General features: G+C 42.4%; 2 protein-coding genes and 1 long non-coding RNA gene across 4 annotated transcripts; 2 read left to right on the forward strand and 1 right to left on the reverse strand.

The window, feature by feature from the left end:
• Positions 1-505: 505 nt before the first annotated feature.
• LOC146183587 (uncharacterized) lies at positions 506-12,233 on the reverse strand. 2 transcript variants are annotated; one of them, XM_084608722.1, is made up of 9 exons: positions 11,833-12,233; positions 10,149-10,264; positions 9,603-9,803; positions 7,912-7,996; positions 5,086-5,235; positions 4,531-4,746; positions 3,557-3,731; positions 1,930-2,006; positions 506-1,006 (listed from the first exon to the last, which is right to left on the reverse strand). In XM_084608722.1, exons 1-9 carry the CDS (start codon positions 12,022-12,024, stop codon positions 713-715), a joined length of 1,506 nt encoding a protein of 501 aa, XP_084464848.1. In that variant the 5' UTR covers positions 12,025-12,233; the 3' UTR covers positions 506-712. The 2 variants fall into 2 exon arrangements, with proteins under 2 accessions (XP_084464848.1, XP_084464849.1); XM_084608723.1 differs by lacking the exon at positions 4,531-4,746.
• A 549-nt stretch (positions 12,234-12,782) lies between these two features.
• On the forward strand, positions 12,783-15,119 carry LOC146183588 (uncharacterized). The gene has a single exon (XM_084608378.1). It carries the CDS (start codon positions 12,783-12,785, stop codon positions 15,117-15,119), a length of 2,337 nt encoding a protein of 778 aa, XP_084464504.1.
• A 1,135-nt stretch (positions 15,120-16,254) lies between these two features.
• On the forward strand, positions 16,255-25,325 carry LOC146183589 (uncharacterized). Its single transcript, XR_014708780.1, has 4 exons — positions 16,255-16,464; positions 23,083-23,240; positions 24,156-24,296; positions 25,025-25,325. It is a non-coding gene; the product is annotated as an uncharacterized LOC146183589 (long non-coding RNA).
• Positions 25,326-26,763: the final 1,438 nt, after the last annotated feature.

Consider the following 26,763-nt stretch of genomic DNA (forward strand, 5'->3'; position numbering starts at 1 on the left):
AGGCTCTCACTAGAGAGTCACATTGCATTCGTCGACTCCTTTGACAGTTGTTGTCTTGCCTCCTTCAGGGTGGTCACCTGGCTGCTTCTCAGAGAATCAGCAGGATGCTCATTTTTAGAGTGAGAAAACTCTCGCTTGAGAGTCACATTGCATTCGTCGCCTCCTTTGACAGTTGCTGTGTTGGCTCCTTCAGGGTGGTCAACTGGCTGCTTCCCAGCGGTTCAGCGGGATGCTTATTGGAGTGAGAAGACTCCTATTATGGAGGCATATTGCATTCACTGAGCGTCGGATAGCTCGCGTAAAGCTGCTAAAGGCAATCCTTATTCGGAGCCTTCATCTAAACCCCTAGGAAGTGTTTTGGTGACCCTTAAAAGAATGCTTCTAAAATCCACACTAACAGTATCCTCCATTTAACTGTTTGGCAGTTTCGTGAGTGTCTGCATAATGCAGTGTATGCTAGGTGAACATTTTTCTGCAAAAGACAAGGCTGCAAAAAACTGACAGCTTTATTAAATGATTATACATACTGAGTGTGTCTGACACAGCATATAGGACAAAAAAAAAACACATGAAAGCAGAATACCTTAACAAAGTTGCGGAGTGGTTGAGGATTATTCATGCCACTTAGTGTAATAATAAACCGGTGGCCCTGAAAATGTACACTGCACTTGTGCACTTCAATTAAAGCTGCAAAACACACAAAAAATTAGTCTCATTGCTTTTTGCCAGCTTGGGCTCTAAGTTTTGTTAGCAGTTTAAGGGCTCTTGCACCCAACTTTGCTTTCTTTATTTCAAGCAGGTGCTCAATCACACAAAACGTGTGCTTCAATGCTGGTGCATACTCAATGCTATATGCCCAGTACATACAGAAAACCACACAAAATCCCTCTGTTAGGTCAAGGACGTCAATGCAAATGTCTTCAAATGCCACGTGCATTGCTTCTGATGTAAGTGGGCTACTCCCATTGTATATCACTGTTGGGTGCAGACACCGCTTGCCAGGTACCTGCCAAATGAAAATGTATTACACTGTCAGTGAAATAAATTGCATTGGGTCAGGTAAAATAAGAAGGTTAAACATTGTTTTCCATGCACATTGACATCAATTGTTAGGCTGGTGCCTTTTGAGCCATCCATTCTTGCAAAAACATTAGGTGAAAACTATAAACAGAACATGTAGTGCAAGCATAGCAGTTAAGCTCATTGCACACCCAAAATTGCAACAATATAGGAACTGCTCTGGATGTTAGCAGCCTGCAGAGGCCTTCACCAAGTGTTAAAAAATAGCTAGCCAACATTTCCATTTGAGATGAGTCATCTCATCAGGAGCATTTAATGACAGTGGAAGATAAATTTTAGTAGTCATCATTCTCATGTTCTACTTTCTGCTGCCGCTACAATGTGACCTTTTTCTGCTGGTCACATCATGTAAATAGAATTAACACTCTAACATTCCAACCCTTAACTCTGTCACATTAGTTTCCAAAACAGCTGCAAATGCTTTGTGGTACATTTTAGCCATGGTACCTATGGCATCTAGATATATTTCTCAAACATGAGCATTTACTCTACAACTATGTAAGAATATACACACTGAAAAAGAAGAAATGAAAGACAATGATGAAAAACAAATTGTCAAAATACCTAGACAATATTTCACCAAATAGAGTTTTCTATTTCTTTTTGGTTATTGTGGCATTTGTGTAAGGATAAATATAGGTACATTTTCTTTTCATAAAAGTAACACACAAAAAAATTTTAAGACATTTTTTTACATAACTCTGTACTTACAAATAATATTTCCACCAAAGAAGTTATAGAGGTCGTGTGAACTGAGAGCACTATGCGTAGCAGGAAGTTATGCTAACATTCTCCGACTTTCTAAGCTGTCTACAGGTAACCAATACAGTACACTATGTACACTCTTACCAGTGGCGAGAATAGGTTTTCTCCTCGTTCGTTCAACAAGAGTGGCAACAAAATGAGGGCACCAACTCCTCTGGCATCTAAAATAAAAAAAAAGATATGCTTGCAACATGATTAAAGCAATTAAAAAACTGCTTGCTGTAGCTACCCTTGCCTATGACTACATTATAATGACAATAAAAAGTTATCAGTCAATAAACGATTACGCATTCATGTTAAGAGAGACGAATAGAACTGGGAATTTCAAAACTAGAACAGAGAATGAAGTTCACAGGAATGCAGAGCTCATTGCCGGATTATTATACATAAGGCAGCACATGAGACAGACAATCGAGGAATAAGCAGATGATTATTATTGGCCTGGAAACACCTGTGCGCTATGGGAGAAAAAAAAGAGGTCAAGGCAGAAAGATGAAGAGAAAAAAGGAGACCGGCTGTAAAGCCGACAGTGCCACAGAGGCTACCAATCTAATTCAATGTGACAAAAACAAATCATTACAGGATTGTTCTTAGCTAGTCTTAAGAGCTGAACAGTGGAAGCCTATTCAGTGTATTGATTTGACATCTCATTTGAATCTGGCTATTAAAGGCACTGTCAACCTCTATACCATCACAATCAACTTTAGCAGTCACTGTCTATTACTATAAACTAACTTTTATCAGTCACTTTTATCAACCTTTATCAGTCACTGACTTCCACTATCAACATTTGTCAATCACTATCAATCTTTATTATTCATTGTCACTCATTATTAATCCCTACCATCCTCTAACAATCACTATTAACCTTCATCCATCATTATAATCAATATAAATCACTACGAACCTTTATGAATCAGTTAACCTCTATCAATGATTATTAACCACTACCAATCACTATCACCATTTTCTTTCTTTAATCTGTCATCATGCGGCGAACACATCCGGCTGATGGACACTCCCGCAAACGCAAACTTCACCATGGGTCTACAAAAACTTTCACCTTGAGAGAAGGTAGTTACACTTTACTCTAGAAATAATTTTTTTTTCGAATCCGCATCCTGCACAGTTTTGTCCACGACTGTACATGGCAGTCAAGAATCAAATTTATAACTCTTATGTGCTGTGCAAATTAAAAGAACAAACATCAACAGTGCATGCATTTTCTTCCCTAAAGCAATGTATGAAGCATAAAAGATAATGGAGCAATGCATGAATCACAAAGCCAGGGCATTTGCTGAATTTTTTAACAACATTATTTAGGTGTTTCGAGGTAGTGTTAGTTGTCTGTCACACTTTTCTGTCCGAATTCTACAGCAGAGTTTGCCGTTTTACATACCAGCTACATCATGAACAAACCAACTAGTGTTCAGATCTCTCGCTGAAACCACCATCCTCCCATATTGCAACCCTGTTGTAAAGAAGTGCATTTACACTCCTTACAATCGCTTGTATCCTCTGGAGCACAACAGCAGTTGTTTCAAAGCTGCATATTGCTTAGTATCCCTTTGTCATTGCATATTGATACAAAATACAAAAAAAGCACTTGTAAGCTAGACATCCGGTTTTTGCGCACACCACTGGTACCTTAATTTCTTTGATGACAAAACATTACTTGCATTTTTCCTTCAAATATGAGGTTATTACTTACAGTTCTTGGCAATCCCCTCTGCGTTTCTGACTTCAGACATCACTTCGCAGTATACAGACAATGCTGACTGTTTGCATCTTGCCGCATCAAAAATACCATCACTGTGTTTTCTCAGTGCTTCCAGCAATTTCACATCCACAGGAATGCCCGTGAGGCGATAGCATTCATTGCAGATCTAGCAGAAATGCAAAAAAAATATATTGTTAACATCTATGGCGCAGAACAGGGGTTTATTCATATTAAACAGTCTCTTGAATAAGATCTGCCTAAACTGGTTATATGAAAATCACACTTAAGGAACATTACAAACTTTATTATTCATAACTTAATTTGCACCATGATTTCATACAATTGTACATATCCTGCTTCTTGTTAGAGCTAAACGTACGCTCAGCAGCTACATATTGACATATTCTGTCGACAGATCCAAAAAATACATGCCCAGTGTATTTGATGAATGACATTCAGGTTTAAATGATGCCAATATATTTTCTTTACTATCCAAAATACATTCAGAGCAAAATACCTAAATCTGAATGGAAAGCTTGTACTCAGAACTTGAATCTGCAAGAGGTTCCTCACCACAACCCCCATTACCTAAATTAACAGGCATACATTTATTTCCAACCAAAACATTGTGCAGCCTCAATACACTGCACTGTACAGCTAGACACCTCAGCACAGCTGACTTCCATTTTTTTTTGCGTTTTCAATACGAACGTGGTAATTCAAGTTCACATTGATGACATTACCACATTGCATTTTTTTGCACTGTCCCCTCATCCTACGTAGTGTTCTCAACAATGCTCACAGAGTCCTTAAAAGTAGGGTTATATGCACAGGATGGTACTATTTATCAACCACAAATATATACAGAAGCCTGTGCTCTAAAATATAAAATGAACAAAGGAGCCATAAAATTGCCCCTTTTCCTTGAACAAAATATTCGTGCACTGCTGGTTTAGAAACGTCACCTCTTTGTCAACCTTCAATGCTGGATACACTTGTAAGAAATCATTCAGGTTCAACTTCTCAATTTCGAGGGCTCGGCGCCTTGCAGGCGCAGTCCTATCCATGGCGTCTTTTATCAATTCCATATTAGGCGTCGTCTTCTGAAGTTCTTTTTTCATGAAGTTTACAGTCTGATTCACAAAAATGGGATCCATTTCAAATGTGGTTTCCACCACAGTCTGAAAGTAAAAGCATCATGATGCAACGCGTTGCCTAATGTTCTGTCAAAAGGCAGAAAGGTACTCCTGTGAAAATGTGCATACTGAGACCAGCACTACTTCTTCAGCATGCAAATAATTTTCCTGCATTTCAGAATATAGTCTTCAATGGTGCAACAAGAGCTGTAGGATGCCAGAGTGTGGAAGCATATGCTTCATGCAACAAAAATCATGCTTGGAATACATAGCTGTGTAAGCCAGATTGAAAAATCAGAAGAAAAATTTTGAGTATAGAATAATGAACGAAAAGAAGCCGTTCATTCATCCAAAAGTTTGAACATGCTGTTGTGCACTTATTACCTCTCTGCGGAATGAGTTCCCACACTGAGTGCCTTCAGCGAGCTTCCTCAATTTGACTTTCTCCTTTTGTGCGTCCACTTCTGGACAGCCAGGCGGCATTCTTTTTCGAATGTTTTTGAATTTGTTCCTCAGGGAGAAGTACCAGGAGGCCTGCATAAAGACGAACTGACTAGCACTCAGTTTTTCAATGGAAGGTGCCTTATTCTGAAATATATTAAAAAGTAATTAACAGATGATTGCAACAGAGGTCTGGTTGTAGCTTATATGAAGCTAAAATATACATCACCTATGCAATACTATCACTTCACGTATGACAGAACAGGTGACAGACCTAAAAAGGTGCACCGCACAACATAAATGACTTCAGATGATGAGATTCTGCTTGAACCATAACAGTGAAGGCCACCATTCTGAGTAACAACACACCAATAAAGTAATAACTGCGAAAACACTGACATCCCTAATGCAAATTCAATGTTCTCCAGCGTCTTCCAGTGCGAAAATAGTATATATTTCGCACTGGCTTTTGCTCGTGCACTGGTGGTTTGAAAACTTCACTGGAGCTGTGACGGGGAGGCACTGGTTGAGCTTGTACAATGGGATAAAACGCTTGCTTTTGCTTTACGACGCTGGGTGTGCCACTGGGAGAAGCACTGCATGTATAGTCTGTAAAAAATATACGGCCCAAGGGTTTTGTTTCTAAGCCCTGTAACGGTGGCTTGTAGCGCGTCTCCAGCATTCACAATCTCGCAGGTGACGCGACAGTCTTGTCCTCACCTTTCTCGAGCTTAGGAATTCCAGGACGCCTTTCAGGAGCTCTGTTAAATGGCTCAGAAGCAAACCCCTTAGGCCATATATTTTTAACAAAGACTGTATGTGCGTTGGGGCCACAATGGTCCCAACATCATTTTGGAAATAGTTGGAAGTCCGGAAACTGGGGAGCCGAGACCCAAAGCAAATGAAAAATATAGTCCCAGTAAGCGCCGTTTTCTTGGAATCCATTGCTCACTTAAATAAAAAATGAAGGCAGTTTCATTTTCTTTCGATTAGATAAGAGAGTCTATCTTTCTTAAGTGACTCCTATCGGTGCAGCCCTGCTTCTCATCACCCAACGCCGAATTACCTTACAACTGAAAAATGTAATGAACAATGTAGGCTACAATGCCAAACCTGAAATTATTTTTACGGCACTGAAACATGGTGATTACCGCAAAAAGTTTCACTGCTGGCTCAATTTCAGGCTTCAAACAAGGCCTATGCATTAGCGAGCGTATCCCCCACTGGCCAAGTAGAAACAGCAGAATGAAACATATTTCTCTGCTTTTGTGCCCTTGCGCTACGTATGAACCAGTCACGCCTTCGGTTATCACAAGGCTTCCTAAAGTGTTTACATATAACTTAGCTTTAGTTGGAAGTAAAATAGTATTCTTGCTACTCCATGTGCTGGTTGGGAAGCTTTGACAGGTTATCCTGCTTGCATGTTTGCACTGGACATCCGTGTTTAGCAACAATTAAGTGCGCGGCAGCAGGGCAAACAGCCAGCACAGTGAAAATTGTCAGTGCTGTAAAACATGGCATGTTGAAACGTTTTCCGTGCATAATATAATGCACAGACATCCAAAACATCAGTGGCAAGTCTCGATAGCCAGCAGCAAGCTCCAGTGCTCAAGAATGTGTAATCGTTTAGCGGCAAGCATAATCTCTACACATCTAAACATGAAGTTTCAACTCTAAAAATATCCAGGTGGACTTAAAATGCAAAAGTAATTATGCATCTCCCAGTTCTCGCCTTGGTGTAATGGCTGGCATCTCGAGCTCGAAAAAAACGCAGTGGCTGTTTTGAATCGTGCTGGTGCTTTTATTTTGGAATTTTTAATTTTTTTTCCAGCTTTTTTGCGCATGTGAGCCACTTAATTCCTATTTAGTCTTTATGCAAGGCTTTTTATGCATCTCCCAGTTCTCGACTTGGTGTAATGGCTGGCATCTCGAGCTCGAAAAAAACGCAGTGGCTGTTTTGAATCGTGCTGGTGCTTTTATTTTGGAATTTTTAATTTTTTTTTCCAGCTTTTTTGCGCATGTGAGCCACTTAATTCCTATTTAGTCTTTATGCAAGGCTTTTTTTTTTCGGGCGACCGGTGTCACCAGTACGGAGCGTGCTAGTATCCCAGTCTCCAGCGCCACACTGGTCCGGTAATCAGGTATGGCGTGGGGCGCTGGGCCTCAGCAGCACTGGTTTTTGCAATAGAGGCAATAATGCACAGCCCTTATTAGCACAAAAAAAACATGAAAATATGTGTTAAAGCTAGGCACATTTAGATAAAGCAGGAGGCTTGGCCAGCTGGCAATTGCATAGCAAAGCTCAATTCGTGCGAAGGTTAATGAACTAAGGGTTCAGAGTACTAAACAGATGTCTGCTAGACACCATTTTTTTTTTGCTATGGACGCTGCCAGTGTACATATGTGCAGTATTATTATGTCCTCTGCAATCGGTCTTGTACTTTTTGACGCTGAGGTTTTAACAATAAAACTAGATTTTGTGGAGTGTATACTCCATAGTTATTTTCTTTTTCATTGCTATGTGTCATTGCATAAAGCAGGTTATTCAATAGCTTATAAATCTCCTCTGCAACAAAACGTTGACGAAAATACTCATTCTATTCCCATATCAATGCAATATGAATATCGTTATGATACTGTTCATATATGCACTATTTAGATGATCCAAATTATGAGACACATTCAACCAGGGCTCCCTCCATAGCGCATGTATTGGTTTGCAATGTTAAAACTCCAATTTATAACCATGTAAAAGCAAAATTCTCGTACATAACCGTTCTCTGAGCTGTCCTTGAGCTGCGGATGGCTGTCGACCAGGCACTTTGCTGCTGCACTGTACAACTTCTTTGGGTACCTGGATGAAAGAAATATGATTGTAGGAATGCTAAAGTTTAGGAGTGCTTTACAAGGCAAAATAATGAATTCTTCCAATGAATGCAAAGCAAGATAAGAGTTACTTAAAATTACAAATAAAGGGTTTGCATACCAGTATCCAGGTATTTTCACCAAACATGACCAAACCACTGGTCACATGAGAAAAGTGATACTGTGAAAAACCATTTTAAGATATTGCATACATGCCAGTGGTGGCATGGCAGCACTGTTTAATACCATTTCCTCTCCACATTTCATTCTCGTGGGTACTCTGCTGATAGTTGCTGGCAGTATGAGGGGCCATTGGGATACAAAGGGCTGAGAGCTGTAACTGCTAACTTGTCGAGAACATAGATAGTGAGTTCTTAGCATCAACAACATAGTCTGATTATTCACAAACGTTTGAAGAAATGAGATGTAGTTTCACCAAGTGCACCTTTGTGGAGCTACATTTTTAACACCTTTTAAAGATACAAAGAGAACTTAACCACTTTAAGGTAAAACAAAAAACTGAAGAAATCAGGAAGCTCAAAATAAGAAGAAAAGTCACTTTACTACACTTTAGACTTTAAATACCGAAGAAATGTGTCCTAAATGAGTTGGGTAATAACATGCTTGCTCATATCTGAAGAACTAATGCACACAAAAATTTGACTTTTCCATTAAACATTTTTGGCAACTACGGCAAATCCTTTCTTGCATGCCATGTGTATACAAAACTAAACTGCTGTGCCACGCATAAACTGCACATGTGCTAGAACAGCATGTAAATAACAGCAAAAATAACCTTACCTATGCTGCATATTACAGTTACAATGCAATATTTCAAAAGCTTATTTTTACCAGGTGACATAAATAAAACTAAGTAGTTGAATTTGCATCCTCTATTTGTTATTACAATCACTTTTACAATGCACAAAAAACGTTCAGTCAAGTGTAAGCAGTACAAGATGGAGGTGAAAAAAGTTTGAGGTATTTGATTTGCATTGAATAAATTAGGCTGAATTTTAAATACCTCAGTTAGAGAGTTGCATGCCTTAAGTGGCCAATGTTTAATTACCATCTGCTTACAAGTGCACATCTGAGGCCTGGTTTTGGCTGTCATTAGTCCTCGCTACATGCCATACTGTTTCAGACTGGCAGTGAGTTTTGATTTTCAGCTCTGGTTAGGTTGTTTTCTCCCCACTAGTGACACTAATTTCAATATTTTATTCAACTAACCAAATCCGCTGAATCACAAGAAAGCCAAAGCGCACAGCAGGCATGAGCAACATATCACCAGCTCAATTCTGGGATGTTACATTCCCAATGCAGCAGGTACTCTTTAAGCGATCTGTCAAATAATTTCTTCCCAGTTCTTTCTCTTTGAAGTAATGTTATATATAAATAGACATCTTCGAAAGCACATTTTCAGCTCGTGTGCATAAAAAGGAGGAAATCACCTTCAGGAGGACGTGTTATGCAGGGAAACCCAACTATCTGTTTTGGTAACGGAGTGGATTCTAGGCCAAGGTAAATATAACTGAGGCAGCAGTCAGTACAGGGGAAGGTAAATACAATTGCGGCACCAGAGATTCACCACTTACATTAGATGCGTGGACATGTCAAAGGCAATCCAGTCAACTATTTTCTTCCTGAGTTTGTCAGGCACGTCACCCTGCTTTACGCTTCGAACCTCTGAAGCTATATGTAAAGGCATTTGTGGCAAAGTGTATTGGTCCACACTTTTTGCACCGTCCTGCCTATTCTCTGTCTGAGGCAAAACTTGGAGTACTCTGTTGGTAGGCCTGAAATGTGATAATAAAGATACGTCATTGCACTAACTGAGAAGATCAAAAACAAGGCTCAAGCAAACAACTCCAGATTTCTAGGCTCCCCCAAAGCTTAGGAGCAATTCATTTGAAAAGCAAGTCACCAGACAAGTAATTACACTAGCTCATGAAACATTATCCAAAAGGGAAATACATATTTTGTTTCAAGTTACCCAACATTGTGAAATATGCACTTCTCGAAATATTCCCTTCTGAATTCAGTACACAAATCCTAGTTACTCTCAGAATGGATAACTTGATACAAATGTCAATATCTCCCGCGACAGTTTCCCTTCAAAAAAGAGTGCATTTAAAATATACCTTTCTACAGGCGGGCCATGATGAGCTTCACCAAGAAGCAGGTTAATCCGTGCCCCGTCCTCCAATACTTTCTCAGGGTCAAGGTCTACAAAACACTTGAATCGGTCATTGTATACCTGAAAATGAGCACTGATTATGGCGAGCTCATAGGATGACACCAAAAGTATTACCTAAATACTGATATCAGGCTGATGGGGGTTGCCCTTTCTGTTGATCTTGAAACAATATATGGCCCTCACACCAACCATGAAACAGCAGTCCATAGCATATATTTTAGGTTGCACTAATATTTTACTAGACATTGCTTCCTTGCTGCCACAAGAAAAAAAAGAAAAAATGTTTTAAAGACGAATGAATTGAAAATTTTACCAGTTTCGTTCCAACCTACACCAATTCCACAACAAAAAAGCAGCATCAGCATAGAGTGAACACACACACGAACGCACGCCCGCGCATGCAGAGAGAGAGAGAAGAAAAAGGTATGCACAAGATAAGCTATGATAACAACCATTAGCCATGTGTTGCATTTTATTGTTCTGAAAGTGGCAAACTGGCTTTCAACAAATGGCTTGCAAAGCACGCAGTATGCACGTGCAATAAAATTGAAGTATGTGCATAATTTTGTGGGCATGAATGCATTTAGAAATTGCAATCTGCAGTTGCATTTTTACAATTCCATCGCAAGGACAGAAAACAACAATTAGCGTGCGGCGCTCATGCACACAGTGGAAGAGCAACGCGTACGGACGCGAGGGAAACAGCGCCTCGGTGGACAGCGAGCCGGAATGGAAAATGACGCTCAGATTAGCGTTTAAAATTCGCGTAGCTCGGCTTCACAGGCTGGCTGATACACGGCTGATGGTGGCCATAGCCACGGGCACGAAAACGAAGCTCTGAAAACGAAACTATGCGGGAAAACGAAACTATGCGGCTTTACTGTTTTAGGCTATATACAGGCGGCGGTTCCCCTATCATCCTCACGCCTTCCGCAGAGGTTCGCAGGCAGGAGCATGAAGATACGAACGCCAAGCAACACCTCGACGATCGAGAGTGTGCTCCCCTATTAGCGTGTACAAGCTTCTAACCGATGCGAGTCCAACGGCACCCGAATTAATGAGCGCCCGACGCCATCCTGAGTTTGCGATAAGAGCGTACGCTGGCGAAAAATCACGTTTCTTAACAGACGGAAGGGGGATTAGCAAACTAATTTTTTAGTCTATATTAGCGCAACCCGTAGTGCACAAAGAAGGTATCGCAAACATTCATCGTACGCGTCTAGGTGCAAGTGTGCAGGAAAATATTTCGTGCGTTATAGGCGCATACACATCAAGCTCGTACACCCGTCCACGACTGCAACACGATAATATGTCAGTGATTGGCCTCAAATCATCACTCCTCGACGGTTAAGAGTACATGTTTATTGCTCAAGGGCATGATAAAAAGAACATGCATGGCCACGCGGCCGATTAGCGAGTTTTAATTAGTGACGACCGTACATTGTGCTCATGCGCAAGCATTAATCGGTCTGCAAAACACGGTACCACGTTCATTCTTTCTTTTTCCGTACAGCATCTCTCTCTCTCTCGTCAAACGTATCATGGTTTTAAGTGTCGCCCGCATGTGCTCACGATTTGAAAAAGATTCGGAACACACATCATGCACAGTATGCAAAGCAAGCACTCACCTGAATCAGCAGGTGCTCATCCACCAAGTAGGCGAACTCGCTGTCAAGAAGGCTTGCGCGCAAGTCAGCGAGCCTCTGGGTGCCTGATAATGTGATTATTTTTCTCGACTCTCCGTACGACACCAAACAATCTACCTGCATGGGAGTTTGCTCGGCGTCATGCCGCGCTTCATTGTTGAGCGAATATGACATTTGCCCCGCTTAGTGCGCGCCCGCACTCCCACAGTGAGTCCTACAACACGCCACCGCCGAAAATGGCGACTGGTGCGAGCATCCCACGGCTGACGCAATGTATTCGCGCCTTTTCGTTAGGGAGAAAGGGGCAGCTAGGCAAGGAGGTGTTTGCTGCGCATTCGTCCTCCTATGATTCACGCGTGCTCTTACTCTCCTCAACGTGATCACATCCTCCACCCCTCTCCTCTTCACTGCGGTGGACTTTCAGCCCGGTCAGTGCCTTGGCATGGTTTCGACTTTCACCAGAAGCGCGTCGCACGGTAGGCGAGCGAGGAGATCGCATGAACAGGATGCGCTGATTTTCGCGCCGCGAAAAGCTAGAGTTACGACGCACGTTTCGCGCTGTTCGCAGACCTTGACTTTACAGCTTGGCTGTGATGCTAACGTGAAACCGCGCGGAAAACGGCATTCGTAGGCGCCAGTCTTATCCGCGAAATTGCGCCAAGCCGCGCGGTGCTCGATTTTCCGCAGGTGTGTGTCGGTGGCTGTTTGCGTGGAATAAGTTCGCAATTGTGTGCCCTGCGTGTTCGCCGCCGATGTGCTGTTGATAACGTTCAGTGACTATGATTTCCGCTTGTTGTTTTCGATGCCCTGTGTGCCCATTTTCGGCCAGTAAGTTCATAACTGTCGTGTGGCATCTCGAACATAATCACTCATCGGATCCAAGTTTCATTATCGCGTGCGGCATCGATGGTTGTCAAAAACAGTATAAAGTTATGGCGAGCTTCCGAAGCCACCTTTATCGCAAACACCATGCATGGATTTCGTCCGGTGACCACGAAACTGCAGCGAAATTTGAACTCGGAGAATCGAGTGGTAGTGCTGATGCTGCTGACTCGGACACCTCAGTGGTGGCCAGCGATGAACGCTCTGCCAGTTTATCTTCTCTGCAAAATGAGCCATCCTCGCCGCAAGGTCCAGGACGCAAGGAGGTGCCGGAGTCGTTGTCTCTCCATGGCTTTGTCACTTCTCTGAAAGAAAACCTTGCTAAACTCTTCTTTGATATTGGCGAAAGTAGGAAAATTCCTCACTCTGTTTGTGAAAGCTTGTTTAGAAAAATCGAGATCATAATTCAGTCGGCCCTGAAGCAATTTGCTGATCTTGTAAAAGGTGAACTCGTTAAGTGTTTTTCTACCGTGCCAGAATGCATGAGTGGAGTAGTGGATTGCAGTTCATTTAGCGACCTCTTTAGTGACATTCGGTCAGCGCACCAAAGAAAATGCTATGCTAAGGTCAAGTTTCCTTTCACCGAAGCAAAGCAATTTGCCTATACCGAGAGTGACCGAGCTTCCTTCCAGTACATTCCAATAGGCAGTGTTCTGCATAATTTTGTGCAGTGCAAGGATGTTGATGGAGAGCTCATGAAGCCTGATGTTGTCGAAACTGCTACACTATGCAGCTTTCGAGAAGGCAGAATTTACCAGCAGGTCATGCATGACATGCCAATAGACGTCAATCAGAAGTTGCTCTACATTCTACTTTACTCAGACGAACTTGAAGTAGTTAATCCTATAGGAGCAGCAAGGGGTGTGCACAAGCTTTTTATAGTCTACTACAGTGTGCTCAACATACCTCCGAAATACCGTTCACAGTTGAAGATGTTGCATCTTGCATTAATAGCAAAGAATGTCGATGTGCAAAAGCATGGCATAGAGCTTGTGCTCAAGCCATTGGTCTCTGAGCTAAAAGCATTGCAAGAAGATGGGCTTCCTGTCACAATCGGTGGTAAAGAAGTGCTTCTAAGGGTGGTTGTTTTGGCATTTTGTGGTGACAACCTTTCTATGAATCGCTTAGGCGGTTTCACTTGTAACTTTTCCCGTGGATCTGTTTGCCGCTTTTGCCTAGCCCAGAGCACCAACCTTGGAACACTCACAAAGGAAAATAAATGTCAAATACGAACAAAGCAGCTTCACGAGAACCACATGGCAGCTATTGAAGTAAATCCAACCCTCTACAAGCGGCTGTATGGTGTGAATGAGCGGTCAGCTTTGCTGTTCCTTGAAAACTTCGATGTGACAACGCAGTTACCTCCAGATATAATGCATGATCTGTTTGAGGGAGCACTATCATTTGTGATGCAACACGTTCTAAAACGGCTATTTGAAGACAATATCTTAACGCCATCAGATATACAGAAAATCACCACATTTCAATACGGCCGGCATGACAAGGCTAACAAACCAGTACACCTAAGTGAGAACTTCGTACATGGCAGGGGCACAATGAAGGGCACTGCATCGCAGAAGTGGTGCGTTTTTCGACTATTGCCTCAGATTTTGGGCTCAAGCATTCCTGAAGGCAATGAGGATTGGGAGGTTTACCTCCTCTTCAGAGAAATTGTTGATATTGTGTTGTCTGACGAAATTCCATTGGAAGCACTTCCTTACCTAGAGAACAAAATTGAAGAATTTTTGTGCTCTTTTCTAGATCGCCATCCATCCACTCGTCTGATTCCAAAGATGCACTACCTTATCCATTATCCCCGCATGATATCCCTGTTCGGTCCCCTGAAGCAGTTCTGGTGCATGAGGTTTAAGGCCAAACATCAGTATTTTAAAAGCCTCGCAACTCGAGTAATGAACCACAAGAACATCTGCAAGACTCTAGCATACAGGCACCAGCTTCTGCAAAGCTACCATTTCAGTGAACCTCTTTTGTACAGTGCACCAATTTCAACAGGTGTAAAGCTTGTAGAAAGACATAAACTGCACCCTTGTGTTAAAGAGCTTCTACCAACTGGCACTGTCTTACAGGTTAGATCAGTGAATGTGCAGAATATAATGTACCAAGAGGGAGATGTGCTGGTTATGCGGAAAGGAAGTGACCCACAGTTTTGCCAGATTGTGGGTATCTTTTCTGTTGGCGACGAAATAATGTTTTTGCTTGAAAAGCTTGAATTACTGGAGTTCAGGAGGCACCGTTACGCCTTTAGGGTGGCCAGGTCCGGCATAATGTGCACTGCGCGACCTGGAGATGAAGCACTGCCCGAGTGCCTTGACCTCTACTTTGGAGGAGAAGTGGTTCCGCGGTGTGAAATTGCATTGTTTGATTAGACGCTTTCTTTGCACTGTCGTGGGAAGCTTTTTGTTTAATTAGTGTTTTAAAGCTCCCAATGCCTAATTTGTATCTCCATGGCCTTTTCATGTTTCTGCATCGTGATGCTATCGTATGTCTTGCGTGGTTATGTATGCTGCTTCTGCTGCTTCATTTTTAGTACGGCACCATCTGTGATTCTTTACGTGCACTGTAAATGAGAACCCATCGGTTACGCCGACGGCAACGCACCGCAAGCCAAGAACGGGCGCATAGGAGCTGCATTCCAAAAGCAAGCAAAACCTAACAATGTGGCAAGACAGCGGAAAATAAAGCGCTTTCACAAGTTTTTTTTTTTTTTTTTTTTTTTTTTTTTTTTCAGCAGCCGTTTTAATCCCCGCCCGCCGTCTATGGCTGTGACTCCGTTAGGACCACGTGGAGAGTCAGACGCCCGCAGTGGAGAGGGTTGCAAGAACTGACTCCTTTTGGTACTCCTTTCGTACAGAAAAGAGTCGCAAAGTGGCAGAAAGGAGTCAAATTGCTGTGACTCCCCACGCTCGACTCTCTTTTTTTTAAGATTATCTGAGGGGCTAACTGAAATTAAAAGAAAATGTTCCTCCAAAGCGGCTGCCCAAATCGGTCCAAAGTAGGACCATCGCGGGGAGTTGGCGGGATGTGCCCTTTTAACAATGCCGGAAAAATGTGGGCAGCCCCGCAAGGGCTGCCTGCATCGGCCCCTAGTGGGGCCCATTGGGGCTTTGTCGACAGCCCCCTTCGGGCCTACGTCGGCCCCTCTTGCAGCACCCACATTGAGCCCACCGGGGCTGTCCTGCATTGCCTACATCGGGCCCACCAGGGCCCACCCTTCAGAGCCCACTTTGTGCTACCTGGGGCATACGGTAAGAACTCAAGTTTTCATTGCAATGAAGGAAGCAAATACACGATCGCTGAAGTGGGCTCGCCACTCCGAGTCTCTGCGTCGCCTCGAATACCAGCTACCCCACAAAAACACCGGAAGAAAAAGAACGAAAGCACAAGATAGCGAACGCACAGAACTGACGCTCGCTCGGCGTTCCACTAATCCCGCCTTTCGTCTGAGCAGCGCGGCGCGACAGCGCGACTGGAAAAAAAAAAAAGAAAGCGAACTCCACAAGACACGTGATGGAGCAGCGCGGCGTGGCAGCGCGACTGGAAAAAAAAGAAAGAAAGAAAGAAAGCGAACTCCACAAAACACGTGATGCAGCTTCATGTGTCACGTGATTGCGCACCGAAGATCTGCAAGAACGCCCGTGACTGAGAGGCGGCGTTTGGCTGTTTGGCGACGTCGAGCGTGGAAAATAGTTCTTTCTGCCAGAAATCTTCAATGTAAGTTGACAAACTTTTTCATTCCTTTCTTATAAACGCTTTGCGCATACTCGCGGATAATTTTGTGTTTCAGAAGTGAGCAGCTTTTACATTACCAGCGCTTATCCATTTTTTACTTTGCTGCATACTGCACGACCAATGCTCTAGGAATATTTTTCATTGTTTAGCGTTTTTATCACCTAGTTAAGTTTTAAAAAGTGATCCTCGATTGTCCGCGGCCTCTTTCCGATCATTTTGCAACATAGTTCAGATATTTAAGGCGTTTTTTTGCGGAGTTATTACTAATTCTTCAAAGGTAAACAACCGCTTGGCCTCGCAGCCATAACCGTCAAATTTCAAATATTGAGAGAGGCCTTGTACTGCGTAAAAGCTATGTAGACGTATAAAACCTGTCATTTTTAAATTCCATCAGATGTGTGCGATCGCTCGCTTTTATTTATAGCGTTTCTTCGTTGAGCTATTTGCACATGGAGCCGGTAATTCGAGGTTAAAGCGCTAACCGCATGAGGCGACAATTCGCGGCGACATGCCGCGCGACGCCGTCGCGCGACGGGCTTTGCCGCCAAAGCATTGCCGCTCGTCGCCGTCGCTCGGTTTCTGGGTTTTTAGAAAATTTCGCGTGTCGCCCGGAAGCAGCTCGCGAGGCAGCCAATCGCAGAGGGCTTTAGGGTGCTCAACTTCCGTTCTGGCTTTCTTTTTATTGCGTGTAAAGTTAGTTTTCCTAGTCCGGTTTGGGCGAAGAACCTGGTGCCTTCACGCGCTCACTTCGTCTGATCCGTGTATATATATGAGTGCATCGAGATAATTCAGTAAAAGCTTGGAAGGGTAATAAAAGAAAGAAAAAGGTTAGCGTGGCTTGATATTGTTAATTTCCGAAAGGAGCAGGAGAAAGTCGCTGCTTGCAATGCAAGTCTGCATCGCAGTGTATAGTAACGCACCGCTGCCCTGTGACCCTTTAAAATACGATGCGTTACAAGAAATTTCATCAGTGTTTTATCGTACTTCATGCTGTTTAGTGTTGAAATTGGGATATAGCGTGATTGCATTCCCCTTAACCGAATGACGAGGTGGCGGTAACAGAGCAACGCTGAAAACGCGCTTCTGCCGCTGAGCGCCGTCGCTCCGTGCGGTATGCACCAGCGACAACGACAGGCGTTGGCGGCGGCGTCGCGCGACGGATCGCTAGGGGTTGTCGCCTCATGCGGTTACCGCTTTATTGGAACAGTCCATAAGCAACGACTTTCCGCGTAAAATTAGGTTTTTAAGCTTTCCTTTAGAGTAAGCACAGATTGGGGGGGGGGGGTGATATATAATTTTATTTATAACAATTCGCAGACTTCAACGCAGTAATAGTTATATTTATATCCTTAGTAGGTCAGTACGTATTATTTTAGTACAGGCCCAGTGTTCTTTTTCTTTTTTTTTTAACGGAGGCGTGGCAAGTTATGTGGGTCAAGCTAACAATTGGCTGTGAATTAAGTGATTAGAGCTTTCAAACTTAGTCTTCTGTTTTGTTTAATTTCTAAGAACCTTTAAGCTTCACAGAGAAACAGCATATTTTGAAAAGTGAATTTCAACTATGGAAGTTCTTCGTTTATTAATGTTTGACATTGCTGACAAGGGTCAGAATTGAAACATGATAGGATCGAGTTTTTTGGTAACTTATGGCATGTGACCTAGAGCTGCTAGGAATTCATTTTCTGAGACAGCTTTTCTTTAGGAGTGTAGGGAAAGTAATGGTATGTTATGGGTTTTGAGAAGCATGGATTTAATGAAGTCTTTCTTTTACTGCATTTACGGCTTGTTTGGCAATAATGCTTGCAGTCCAGCTGATGCAATTGTATTGTCACACTGCTTTTGCAGCAGATTTCATCTGCCATCGAGGGAGGGCTGCCTGAATATGAAGCAGACAGCGTCATGAATCTGTTGAGGCAGTTTATTCTATCAGCCATGGGTGCCCTGCCCTAAAGCATCCCTCCTGTAAAGGAGACATTGAATTGGTAGGTATCACATGCTCATGTTGTTTGCATTCATGTGTTTGCTTTATAACTGTATAATTTTTACTGGTTCATGCTTTGCATTTATTGTTTTCTTTTGAGAGTATAAAGGGCGGATGTGTAACAGGCTTCATTAAAGCAAAGCTTGAAACCAGCTCGGTGTTGTTATATCATTCTTGCTGTGTTTTTAGCGCGACTGACATGTTGGTGAATCTTGCTCATAGTCTGCACTAAAGAAAATTTTTCATGGCCTCTTCAGAGCTTTAAAACAGGAGATATACTTAGCTGTTTTATTGCAGTAGTACCTACTATTTCTAGTTGAGGCAAAATTGAGTAAACCTGTGTTTTAATAGCTCAGTGACAAACATGGTGTCATAATATAGCGGACTGCACTGTGCATATGTGTGCATGTTCATGCTGACATTCAGTTACTGTTTATTTAGACTGCCTCAGCATATGTACACATAGAGTGATGTTTCACTTGAACAAAGTGCAAGGGACCTTAGGAAAATGTTTTTTGAAATGAAAGTTCAATGGACTGAAATAAATGCGTGGAAGATTGTTTCCATTAGCTTCAAGAAATATTCAGTTCAGTCGTGTCCGACACTTCGTGACCCTATGGACCATGTCACGCCACGCTTTCCGGTCTCTCACTATATTCCTAACATCACATAACTTCATCTGCAGTGCCTCAAGGATACCATCTAACCATCGCGTTCGCTGCCTACCCCTTCTCCAGCGACCCTCAACCTTTCCCAACATCAAATCTTTCTCCAGCAACTCCTCTCTTCTCATCAGATGACCAAAGTAGCTGAGCTTTAACTTTAGAATTTGACCCTCCAATGAGGAGTCAGGGTTTATGGTCGACAATATCGACTGATTTGATCTTCTGGCAGTCCAAGGAACTCTCAAGAGTCTTCGCCAGCACCACAATTCAAACACGTCAATTCTTCGGCGGTCAGCCTTTTTCACAGTCCAACTCTCGCATCCATACATCACAACTGGAAAGACCATAGCACGAGTTATACGGATCTTGGTTGGCAGACTAATGTGTCTGCTCTTTACTAGGCGGTCAAGGCTGACCATTGCTCTCTTTCCCAGAAGCAGGCGTCTCCTAATTTCATGGCTACAGTCTCCTTCCGAGGTAATCTTGGAGCCCAAGAAGAGAAAATCTGTCACAGATTTTTAGGTTGTTCAAATCTTATCTGAGCCCATTTATTTGTCACTGCGCTGATTTGCAAGTGAAGAATGCGTAACCTTTTGCAGCACTTTTGAAAGGACTACAGTGGTTTTGAACTCGATTACTGTGCAAGCTCCTGAGAATCTTGCCTATTACAATGGCCTGCTGAGGAGACAAGGCTTTCATTTTCTCCAAGCAGATCATGGTTAACCAAAATGCACACATTTGCAATTCTTGGAGCTAAAGGGCCTGGTAGGGCTGAAGATCTGGCTTTGACTGGCTATGACTGTACATCTAATTAAGCGTGCAGACAGCTATGGGTTCATCTGGTTACAAGCTAGTTTAGGCAGCCAATTCACTTTAAAGCTAAATAACGGCCACTTTTCTTCACGCGATAATGAAGAATGGTTCTTAACATAAAAATATGCTACAAAGAGTGCAGACTGTGCTTTTTTAAGCGCTCAGTATGACTTTGAAGACACCGGATAGCACCGCGGAAAATGTTCGTTGAACTGAAATGAGCAACAACTGAAGTTTGTTAAAATGAAGTGCGTTTGCATAGTGTTCAATAGAGCTTCTTCAGTGGGGGGATTTAATAAAGTTCGTACAACTGAATACATCGTCGAAGTGACGTTCGTTCAAGTGGTATTCTGTTTTTCTGTGACTAAATGAGAACATTTACTTTGCTCAAAGCAACATATACACAAATATTTACTTTCTTGCTAGTCACCAAGATTTGCAATTAACTTCCGAACTCATTTTATTTACAACCTAAATAAATGCATCGTTAACCCTAGAGCCAAATAGTTACTAGCAATAACAAAAGTAATATGTTGATATTTATCTGTTGGAGAATATTTTCTGTTTAATTGTTTTGTGTGTTTTTGAGTTCTGCAAACATGAGGGGGCTTGTTACAGAAGGGGTGAGCTGCAAGACGAAGGGAAGTATCAGTGTGACGGCCCTTTTGTGTTTATCAAATAATAATGCATTCTAACATGTAAAACGAATGCCTTTACAACCTGCTAAAAATCTTTTTAAATTGCATGTTTGGGTTCTGCCTGGATAAACATAGATGGCAGAGAGAGATCTTTCTGCCATGGGGTGTGAACTGTATTTTGTGCAGAAAGCCAGAGGCTGTCGAACATGTGTTATTGTTGATTGGGTTTTTGGGGGGCAATATCCTACAGTGAACTTTGCTCAAAGATGTTCCTTTAAACCCCCATGGAATTTGGTTCTCAGGTGTTGAAAATTACAACAGTGTTCTGTAAGATATGATAAGGCTATTAAGCTTGCATAGCGCATGGAAGCGCCGAATGGCTGTTCGCCATGCTGATCTTTATTATCAGACCTATCCAAGAGTATAATGAGGGTTTTGTCCAACAGATGATGTTTTGAAAGCTCAGCCATGTGTACCTATGTTTATCAATGTATTTGAAAAAGTGATCAGTTTGAATGTGATAATTAGAGGTATTGTACCTAAGCTACCTCTCGGCCAGCCTATAGTGTTTGTGAAAAGGCAAATGTGACAAGAAGGGTGTTTTGCTAGAGCTTTTAAGGCTCTTAAATCTGTGCAGCTCTGCTTTAGTACATGCATTGTCTCCTGTACATGGCTAGTTAAATTTCTGTTCATTTTATTACAAAAACTCATTCTAAATCTTTAGATAAGCTTGCTCACCTCTATTGTTTGCATTGTGTTCACGCATGCTATAGCTGGAAATGATGCAGTATTAGTTACAAGTAAATAAATAAAAGGAGCAGCAACTACATTTCCTTCATCCGCACATTTTTAAGAGAAACATACATGGGCTCATTAGATTTTAGTGTTATTTGCAACTGTGTTTGATAGTGAAAGATCTTCCTGTCATTGCATAGAAATCTTTCAGAAACCTCTGAGATAGTTTGATACCTGGGGATGTGGAGGTTGACTTCCCAGACAGTAATGTATTCCTATAGTTCATACTGCACCAGCCAAAAGATGAGACACAGCAAAGAGGAGGACAGGACAAGGCTGGACTATCAACTGAATCTTATTGATAAGAAGAAAACAACGAAGACTCCTTCCGAAAAGCTCGCGCACAACCCAACCGGTGGAATGGCAGGAAATTGGGAAGAAGATGATGAAGAAGAAAATTCAAAGCCAATTCCAAGTCAAGGCCTAACTAACGACTTTTTTAATAGATGAAATTCCTTACAATGAAGGCTAACCGACGCCTTAGCCACACACTTGTCCTCGGCTTTAGCAATGTAAAATGCTTCAACCAACTCTGGAGAGTTGATTACCACTGCTGTAAACTACACCCGTATTATTGAAGTCAGGTGCACAAACGGACGGGTCATGCTCCGACTTACACTCTCGGGATTGCACATGTAGCGCAAGATTAGAACTCGCCTTCCCTCCCAGAGAATTGGAGTGCTCCGTCAGGTGCACATTTAGACATCTGCCTGTCTGCCCGTTGTATTTACAGCGAGAAACAAGATAGGAGCCTTGTGCGCTAGAGTTAGAATGGGGCTCGACAGTGTACCTCGTGATAGTTTTCGTTGTGCAGTGTCACATAAGAAAAAGTTCACCACCTGCAGAAAGAATGTGGTCTACCACGTTCCGCTGAATTGTGGCCGGTGCTACTACGGGCAGACAGGCAGATGTCTAAATGTGCGCCTGACGGAGCACTCCAATTCTCTGGGAGGGAAGGCGAGTTCTAATCTTGCGCTACATGTGCAATCCCGAGAGTGTAAGTCGGAGCATGACCCGTCCCTTTGTGCGCCTGACTTCAATAATACGGGTGTATTTACAGCAATGGTAATCAACTCTGCACAGAGTTCGTTGAAGCATTTTACATTGCTAAAGCCGAGGACAAGTGTGTGGCTAAGGCGTCTGTTAGCCTTCATTGTAAGGAACTTCATCTATTAGAAAAGTCGTTAGTTAGGCCTTGACTTGGAATTGGCTTTGAATTTTCTTCTTCATCTTCTTCCCAATTTCCTGCCATTCCACCGGTTGGGTTGTGCGCGAGCTTTTCGGAAGGAGTCTTCGTTGTTTTCTTCTTATCAATAACATTCAGTTGATAGTCCAGCCTTGTCCTGTCCTCCTCTTTGCTGTGTCTCGTCTTTTGGCTGGGGCAGTATGAACCCATACCAACGTGCCCAGTCGTCAACCTTGTTGTATTCCTATAGTACCGTTGCATGCACAATAGATAAACGTAACCCCTTGCATATATCACTGAATCTTCCACTCTAGAAGAGAATTTTGTGCACAAGCATTTTACTGTAGTTTGCCTCTGTGGAGCATTGTATTTCTAATTCTGTGCTTTTTTTATGCTGTTACTCAGCAACATATGAAGTATTCCTTGTTTGTTTCTGTTACTTGTGCATTTGACTTTTCCTTTTATTATTCGAAATAACTTTCTTCCTGCTGTTCTGACTAGTGTTTTCGTATGCATATGCAGTCCTCTTGATGCTTCATTGAGCCATATCTGGAGACTTCCTGTTGCCGTGGTCTGTGCCGACAAGTAAAAACTAGGCAACCTGACTTCCGGGACAAGTAGCAGTGGGACGTAGCTGCATGGTTTCTTCAGCATCCATGTGGATTTCTTATAAAAGACAGGTATTTCTCCTATATTTGACTTTCATATGTGATCAAGATTTTACCTTGGTGACAAGCTCTTGAAGGAAAGGATGGACATTTATGGCACTTTCTTAATTTCTTACTCTCGGGAATACACTATTACGACTTGTTAACTGCATATGTAGCAAAAATTATGTGTGACTGCATATTCCAGCAGTAAGCTGCATGATTTTTTAAGGATGAAATAATTTTGCTCCTATTGTCGGTAGCCTACTATTGACGAGCCAAAGCAGGCATTATTAGGTACCAAAAAGTGATTATGCGGGGCCGGGTGGGTTTTAATGAGACAAGCTCTCCACGTTTTAAGCCTTTGTACAGGGCCAACGTGTCTCCCTGAATGTGTCTGGGACACATGCAAGTCTTGTATCCTCAAAAGGACCTTGTCTAAATTTAAATAAAAGTAGCGCCAACCTATTTTGAGTACGACCAGTTCAGCAGTAATCTCAAAATTGAAGCAAAAAGGCATTCATGTCCTGTGCGATGTCAGTGCACGTTAAAGAGCCCCAGCTCGTCAAATGCTCTGAAGTCCTCCCCTACAGCATCTCTCATAGCCTGGGTTGCTTTGGGATGTTAAACCACATAAACCAAACCAGTCATTTTTTACCACCCCATATGACTTGTCTTTCCACGTATCTCCAAAAGATAGTGCCTACATAAGACTTGCCACTATTCCTGAGATTACCTAGATTATTATGTATTTATGTATTTTATGATTATGTAATTTTCCTCAGTGGAGCATTGCATTTTCAATTCTGGGCTTTTCATGCTGTCACTCAGCAACCATATGAAATACTCCTCCTATGTTTCTTTTACTTGTGCATTTGACTTTTCCTTTATTATTCAAAAAATCTTTCTTCCTGCTGTTCTGACTAGTGTTCTCATATGCACATGCAGTCCTCTTGTTGCTTCATTCGACCATATCTGGAGACACCCTGTTGCCGTGGTCTGTGCCGACAAGTAACAAGGCAACCTGACTTCCTGGACAAGTAGCAGTGGGACCTAGCAGCATCCATGTGGACTTCTTATAAAAGAAAGGTATTCTAAATTTTGCTTTCATATGTGAAAAAGATTTTACCTTGATGACAAGCTCTTGAAAGGAAAAGATGGGCATGAGTGGCACTTTCTTATTTTCTTACTCTCTGGGAATACACTATTGAGATTTGTTACCTGCATATGTAGCAAAAAGTATGTGTGACTGCATATTGTAGGCTAACTATAATATACTTTATCATTCCCTATTATCGCTCTTGTATCCCCTAGGTGCTTGGTGTAGCTGGTCTCCTTCAGTAATTATGTGTGTGTGTCATCTGCTATGGCAAACATAGCCATCACTCAGGAAAAATGGGAGCAAACAGGCATAGTGGCATCACTTGCTGGTAGCATGCACCAAAATGTATGTATACATACTGATACGTTGCCACTCAACATGTGTATTTGCTTGATGCAGCAAATGGCAGAGGAGAGAGTATCTGATGACCAAGCATACTGGCATGTAAATTTCACTCCTTTGTTTCCTGGGACCCTATTGTGATAAACTAATGTCGAATGATATAGAGGATCAAAAGGAATACAACTAAACACAGCAATAGTCTCTATCTCCTGAGGGTGTTTTGCAGGTACTAGTTTGTACAGAAAGTGGTTGGAAACCAGTTAGCATATTTTGAGGAAAAACAGGCATCTGAGTGAAGAGAGATGTGTGTGATGCTAGCACAAAGCGTGCGAAATTGGCAGAAAAATTTTGAGCATGTATATTTCTTTTCTAGGTGACACCATGATAAATTTTGATATGGCTGGTACATCAAACACACAATGTCGTTGCCGTCGGAAACCAAGTGTTTCTGTGTCAAGGGTTTGTGCAATAAAAGAAGGTATGAATTTGCATCTGTTTCTTTCGCCACTCTCACTTTTCACGAAATATTACATGCATGTGAATAGTGAGTAAAATACACGTTATTATTGGACACTTGAAATATAGTTAGCATAACACAAGGTATTAATACTTTGTATGAACACGATTCTTTAAAATAACGGTGGCCAATTATCGGAACACAGTCGTTACAGTGTCCATATACGCTATCAATAGGGTAATCATAGGAGGTATAAATACGTTCTATGTAAATACATTCTATTCAATCCCGGTGGCCAATTGTCGGAAGGGAGATCATACATAGATCATACGTGTCCTAAAGACTTTCTTTTGATGGTCGATAGCTTCTATAATCATATTGTCTAAAGACGTTGCATAAAGTGATCATAGACATTTTTCTAAGGGAAAGCTCAGCTACTTTGGTCATCTGATGAGAAGAGAGGAGTCGCTGGAGAAAGATTTGATGTTGGGAAAGGTGAGGGTCGCCGGAGAAGGGGTAGGCAGCGAACGCGATGGTTAGATGGCATCCTCGAGGCACTGCAGATGAAGTTATGTGATGTTAGGAAGATAGTGAGAGACCGGAAAGCGTGGCGTGACATGGTCCATAGGGTCACGAAGAGTCGGACATGACTGAACGACTGAACTGAACTGAACCACAATTCTAGAACTGTAGTGCTATGACATCTGTAGCGTGATTTCAAGGGAGTCCCTTGTGTCTCGCGGTGAAAATATCTGATGCATGGCTACGGAACGCCCGTCCGCGTCAGTGGCGTGGCGGTCCTAGCTAGTCTTCTGTTTAAGTAATTCTTGTAGATTTTCTGTAAGACGCGATTATGGTAGGATACTTTCACCGTGCGTTGCTGATGGCTCCAGGACAATGGTGACGATGTCAGCCTCCTTCGGTCTGCCCTCTCGGCTCTCGGATAGGTATGCTGGCGATCTCTTTGCAGGCAAAACCGACTGCCGCAACAGTAAGTGATACCTACGAGCATAACAAGTCGCGTTCACGTACACCTCAGCCAATCTACCTGCCATTCATTTCCTCCATTCTTTGCCTTCGCTCCTCATCTGCTTAAGTGCAGCGTCAGGCCATTTCTCGGGAAATCGAAAGGGCAATGCAGGGTGCTCTAATTTTTTCCAGGGTGTCTACGACTTTTCCGATCTTCTCAAAGCAGTATCAATAGATAATGTTTTAGTGCACACCTCTTCAAGAAGGCAGCAGAGCTGCTCCTCCTGATATTTTATGGGTAGCTGTTCGTTTCTCTGTTGTCCTTCTTTGCTCGAAGAAGACAACTTATAGCCATTTCAAAGCAGCGCCTCTACCCGTTCACTTTGTGACTGAATGAGGCATAGAAGACTATGCATGGTGGTGAGGATAAAAAAGCCAGTACTATGCTCACCTTCTTTCCTGAAAGGCTATTTTGTAAGTTACTCTGGAGATCACGAGAGCTGCTTAGGCCGTGGCTGATGATAGGGTTATTATCACTTGACACTAGCCACTTGCCTAGTATTTAAGGAGTCTGGACATTCAGAATGAGTTGCCCGTAAAACCTGAGCCTTGAACTTGGAGGACGTTTTTACATATTCTGCAATTGCCCTAATTCTTTCAGTCTTTTTAGGCGAACAGTACGGCCA

This window comes from Amblyomma maculatum, chromosome 7, assembly GCF_055883805.1.
Source record: "Amblyomma maculatum isolate TAMU_Amacu chromosome 7, ASM5588380v1, whole genome shotgun sequence".
Lineage (NCBI taxonomy): Eukaryota > Metazoa > Arthropoda > Arachnida > Ixodida > Ixodidae > Amblyomma > Amblyomma maculatum.

Excerpts from the sequence above, each read along its gene's own strand:
- LOC146183587 (XM_084608722.1), bottom strand. The coding sequence starts at position 12,024 with ATGTCATATTCGCTCAACAATGAAGCGCGGCATGACGCCGAGCAAACT. Across the intron at positions 7,997-9,602 it reads GACATGTCCACGCATCTAAT|GTACCCAAAGAAGTTGTACA; the intron begins GTAAGTGGTGAA and ends TCTTTCATCCAG. Across the intron at positions 3,732-4,530 it reads CATTGAAGGTTGACAAAGAG|ATCTGCAATGAATGCTATCG; the intron begins GTGACGTTTCTA and ends CATTTCTGCTAG.
- LOC146183588 (XM_084608378.1), top strand. The coding sequence starts at position 12,783 with ATGGCGAGCTTCCGAAGCCACCTTTATCGCAAACACCATGCATGGATT.